Here is a 6000-nt window from a genome sequence, read left to right as displayed (position 1 = left end):
AGCTGTTCTACTACAGTATTATTATTATTATTATTATTATTATTATTATTATTATTATTATTATTATTATTATTATTATTATAAAAAAGAAGCGCTAAGCCACAAGGGCTATACAGCTGTTCTACTACAGTATTATTATTATTATTATTATTATTATTATTATTATTATTATTATTATTATTATTATTATTATTATAAAAAAGAAGCGCTAAGCCACAAGGGCTATACAGCTGTTCTACTACAGTATTATTATTATTATTATTATTATTATTATTATTATTATTATTATTATTATTATTATAAAAAAGAAGCGCTAAGCCACAAGGGCTATACAGCTGTTCTACTACAGTATTATTATTATTATTATTATTATTATTATTATTATTATTATTATTATTATTATTATAAAAAAGAAGCGCTAAGCCACAAGGGCTATACAGCTGTTCTACTACAGTATTATTATTATTATTATTATTATTATTATTATTATTATAAAAAAGAAGCGCTAAGCCACAAGGGCTATACAGCTGTTCTACTACAGTATTATTATTATTATTATTATTATTATTATTATTATTATTATTATTATTATTATTATTATTATTATTATTATTATTATTATTATTATTATTATTATAAAAAAGAAGCGCTAAGCCACAAGGGCTATACAGCTGTTCTACTACAGTATTATTATTATTATTATTATTATTATTATTATTATTATTATTATTATTATTATTATAATAATAAAAAAGAAGCGCTAAGCCACAAGGGCTATACAGCTGTTCTACTACAGTATTATGATGAGATTCCCTTCCCTGTATCGTTCGCCAGTAAGAAGCTTCTGCCGAGGGAAGAAAGATACTCCACTTTGGAGAAGGAATGTTATGCATTGATATGAGGTATAAGTAGGTTCAAATACTACTTATACAGAAAACCCTTTGTGCTTGAAACAGATCACAAAGGTTCAAATAGCCGACTCTTAAGAAGGACTTTGGCTATCCAGTCCCATAAGTTTAAAGTTGCATATATATCTGGCTCAGAAAACCATTTCTCAGATTGGTTGAGCCGAGGGTGTACATAGTACTTTTCCCTCTAATTGTCTCCGACCATAAGTTGTGGAAAGTGGGTATTGTGAGGAATAAGCTGGTAATGAGTGGAGTTATGGTTGTTCAGACACCCAGAACCATTAGCGTGTTACCGCCCGCACTACCATCTAGCGGGCTGAGGCTAAACTCCAGTTCCTGGGGTTGGATTTCCATTAATTTCTACGCCTGGTAGTATTAACCTTACCTGGTGTGGGCTGAAATTTGGAGAATCGCTTCACCTCCACTCTTCTCCTGATCAGGTAAGGTGATCTATCAGGAGTATTTCTGTTCATTGTTTCTGATTTTCCTGGTTACCAGTAATGACACTGAAGTTGAATACCACCCTTTGTCTTTCTTCAGTGTTATAATTATCTAACTCTTATGTAACCAGTGTTATTTTCTTGTCAGCTCTGCTGCTGGCCTGGTCAACCAGGGTAGACGCTAGTAAATCTGAGCAAGATCCCTGTCTACTGGACGTGGTTGGACATTACGACTCTTCATCTCTGAAATCTGAATTGTAGTACTACGACCAAGTAATGACAGGAAATCCAGAATATCGGACGAACACCGCCACCCATTATAACCTACACCATTTCTTCTAAAATATCATCAGAAGACCATCCTGGGCATAACAAACTCCTGTCTCAACATCCTACTCGAACCACAGAAGCCAAACTTTACTTATTTTCCTTTTAATTAAAATCATTTGAAAATTATCTTCACTATTATTCCTGGACTCATTCATTTATTTTTCAAGCCTTTTCGTTCAGGTGGAAGGCGTTCCCCTGACAAATACTTTCGTGTATATATTTCGGAACAAAAGCAGCGACAAATTAAGTTTTAAATATTGTATGATAGGCTGAGGTATATTATAAAGTCTCCTTGATATCAAATGTCGTTAGTCTTATATTTAAGCATAGAAAGACACGTCTGGCAGCGGGGATACACCAGCCTGGATTATACACAAATAACCCGCACATAAAAGAGAGAAGCTTACGACGACGTTTCGGTCCGACTTGGACAATTGCAACTCTAACCACTACGAATATTTTTAGACCTGGAAATTACATTCATATTTCTTAATATAACTACATATCCTCGTCATAGGTAATATAATGAAATAGTCTAGATTTAGATAAGATTTTGCCACCGAAGTGGCTAGTTTATTGTGCACCTCATATCCATCCTGTGGACGGTAGCGCGAGAGCATATGGATACACAAAAGGCCCAGGAACTAGGCCCCAAAGGGTTATTAGGAATGCATATGTATTTATATCTACATATCCATAGTTCACTTATCTGTTACAAACAAATTTAGGAAATTTGCTTAGTATATCTGGTATCTTACTTACATTAATAAGATATCTTGACATGTCACATAGGTTATTATATTGTCTATCTCTGTATTCCTCAATAAGTGGACAATTAAGCACATAGTGTTCAAGACAGTGACCATATGCCTGATCACATAATTTGCATTTAGTTTGATAATCATCTGTGTGTCTCCCAAACTGCCAGAAGTACTTGTAACAAAGCATAAGCCTGGCCACTACATCAGTCAGTACTTGTAACCAAGCCTAAGCCTGGCCACTACATCAGTCAGTACTTGTAACCAAGCCTAAGCTTGGCCACTACATCAGTCAGTACTTGTAACCAAGCCTAAGCCTGGCCACTACATCAGTCAGTACTTGTAACCAAGCCTAAGCATGGCCACTACAACATCAGTCAGTACTTGTAACCAAGCCTAAGCCTGGCCACTACAACATCAGTCAGTACTTGTAACCAAGCCTAAGTCTGGCCACTACAAACTACAACATCAGTCAATACTTGTAACCAAGCCTAAGTCTGGCCACTACAACATCAGTCAGTACTTGTAACCAAGCCTAAGTCTGGCCACTACAAACTACAACATCAGTCAATACTTGTAACCAAGCCTAAGTCTGGCCACTACAACATCAGTCAATACTTGTAACCAAGCCTAAGCCTGGCCACTACAACATCAGTCAGTCTGTTCACATTGCACGTTGCTCCATAAACATACTTATCTACGTTCATGTTATCATAGTGGGTTATAGATCTACTCAGGCTTCTAACTGCATTCCTATAACAATCATTTTCATTATTTACTTCTTTCCTAATATTATTCCTAATGCTAGACACAGTTATACCAAAGTTATATTCTACATTCTCCTTCAAAGTTATATTCTACATTCTCCTTCTGGGTACTCTTCTTGGCTTACATATCAACTTTATCATGAAGGAGTAATCCAATGTGTGATGGGATCCATAGCAACTGTACATTAATTCCTTTGTCCCTGATTTTTGAGTATCTATACCTGGCTTCTATAATGAGCATGTTGTTGGAGTCATTGTATGAGTCAAGAGCCTTCAATGATGACATAGAATCAGTAATGATGATAGAGTCAAGCTCAGTGTCATAGGTTAGCTTTAGCGCCATTAGGATTGCAAACAATTCAGTTTTCAGTGTAGACGCCCAGTTGTTAATTCTTATGCCTAACTCAACAAATTTATTATGGTTCTTAACTAGGGAGGTGGCAACAAGAGCAGATGCAGCCCTGCCAGAAGACTCCTGTTTAGATCCATCAGTGTATATAACTTGTGATAACTTATTACTACCAACTAGGTGAGAATTTTCTTCTTGAGCAGTTGCTCTAACAAGAGATTTAAGGAAGTGATTACTAGCAATGAGCTTCTTGGGAGGGACTTGCAGGTATGTGATATTAAATGAACACATCTTCCACGGAGGGGTGAAATGCTCTTGTTGCCTACAGTGATACAGTTCATGTAGGTTATAAAACTTAATGCAATTGCAAGTTTTCACAATTCATTTAGATCTGAATGTATTTACCTCTAGACACTTGGTAAGATTCATTGTGACAGTGTCTGGTTCATTAATCTTTATTATTAATTGATGATACAAGTAAATGCTGTACGATATTATGACAAGGGTAACACCCACATCCGTTGGTAGCTTAATCCTGTTTTTTAGTGTACGTCGTAGTATGCAGCATTAGTGTTACATCTAAATCACTGCCGTGTGCACTACCTGGAGAGTTTACCTGGAGAGACAGTGCAATCTTTTAATGAAACTGATTACCTAGAAGCAGTTTTAGTAAACATTAGTAGGTGAAGAAGTAGCGCCTTGCCCAGTCCATCCTACAGCTTAACATTGTGGAAATTGTATAACAGTGTGTAGTTACCCACTCTTTAATTCACAAATATTTATAGAAACACTGACATAGTTGAGTGAGGAACTGGCTGCTGGATAACTATGGAAGGTACAGTAAGATGAACACATGTTGTTCACATTAAATAGTTCAGAGAACCATTTATCTACAAAAGTTTCTCCACACATTGGCTTCATTAGTTCAATATCTAATCCATAACCAGCTTCCACTTGTGGATTTGTCAAGGCTGACACCACCTATGGCTGCTTCACCTCACCTCTGTACAGTATATAAGCCACTTCCTCGCGTATACGATGTATTCTTTTCAATATTGATGGACTGATTATATCTACTCGAGGCTGTGAGACTGATTACCTCAATCTCCTGATCTTCACTATTCAAAAGAACTGATGAAGTCACTGTGTGGCAAAACGTTCACATAATAGATACCAAGTGTTACAGGTCTGTCTAATTTATCATTTATAGACGAAAAAAACTGTCCTGATCCAAAGCGATTTCCTTCATGACTACCATAATGTCTTCCTTCATGACTACCACAATGTCTTCCTTCATGACTACCATAATGTCTTCCTTCATGACTGCCATAATGTCTTCCTTCATGACTACCATAATGTCTTCCTTCATGACTGCCATAATGTCTTCCTTCATGACTGCCATAATGTCTTCCTTCATGACTACCACAATGTCTTCCTTCATGACTACCATAATGTCTTCCTTCATGACTGCCATAATGTCTTCCTTCATGACTACCATAATGTCTTCCTTCATGACTACCACAATGTCTTCCTTCATGACTACCACAATGTCTCCCTTCATGACTACCATAATGTCTCCCTTCATGACTACCATAATGTCTTCCTTCATGACTGCCATAATGTCTTACTTCATGACTGCCATAATGTCTTCCTTCATGACTACCATAATGTCTTCATTGCTGCCATTTATTATCCTCGGCAAGTATTTTTACGAATGAATTGTATGTCATTCTTCCAGCACTTATCTGTATTGCATCTATGCTTATGTCACCATTTGTGGTCGTTTCAGACTCCCTTAGTGCTTTACAGGCTGTACGAAAACTTGATACACCTCACCCCTTAGTTCTTTGAATCCAACTTTGGTTACTCCGTATCTCTACCAAGCACAAAGATATTTTTTTTTTGTTGGGTCCCTGGTCATGTTGACGTACAGGGCAATGAACAGGCAGACACTGCTGCACGGCCAACAGTACATGACCTCCCAGTTTCATATAGAGGTGTTCCATTCATGGATTATTTTGCTGTAATTGCTACCCACCTTCGCAACCATTGGCAACAACGTTGATCTGATTTGTTCTATAACAAGCTTTATTCTATTAAACCGAGTATAGGTTTCTGGCCGCCTTGTCATCAAAGTCGAGGTTGGGAGACTACTCTCTCCCATCTTCGCATCGGCCACACTCGTCTTAATCACGGGTATCTCATGGAGAGGTGCCCTGTTCCTCTCTGTGAGAATTGTCAGGTTCCAGTATCTGTTAGCGACATTCTGCTGCCCTTTCTTTACCTTCCCTTCTTGGTAATGGTCCCTCTTTAATCCAGACTCTCATTGACTTTTTGACAGCAACTGATTTACTCCACAAACTCTTATGATGATACCTTTAACACTCAGTCCTTTCTACCTCAATCTCTTGCTACCCTCTACCCCTCCACTATCCACTGCCCTGCTGT

The 6000-nt window shown here is 37.1% G+C and overlaps 1 protein-coding gene across 1 annotated transcript in view; it reads left to right on the top strand.

Annotated features, from left to right (window-relative positions):
• Positions 1-4105: 4105 nt before the first annotated feature.
• LOC128691341 (uncharacterized) overlaps positions 4106-6000 on the top strand; it is a 73338-nt gene continuing 71443 nt past the window's right edge. The window contains exon 1 of the mRNA XM_053780160.2: positions 4106-4387. Coding sequence (XP_053636135.1) covers positions 4381-4387 — 7 coding nt within the window. The 5' untranslated portion in view covers positions 4106-4380. The remainder of the gene's footprint in view (positions 4388-6000) is intronic.

Source organism: Cherax quadricarinatus, chromosome 10 (assembly GCF_038502225.1).
Source record: "Cherax quadricarinatus isolate ZL_2023a chromosome 10, ASM3850222v1, whole genome shotgun sequence".
NCBI classification, from domain to species: domain Eukaryota; kingdom Metazoa; phylum Arthropoda; class Malacostraca; order Decapoda; family Parastacidae; genus Cherax; species Cherax quadricarinatus.
This window is presented reverse-complemented; position numbering and strand designations above follow the sequence as displayed.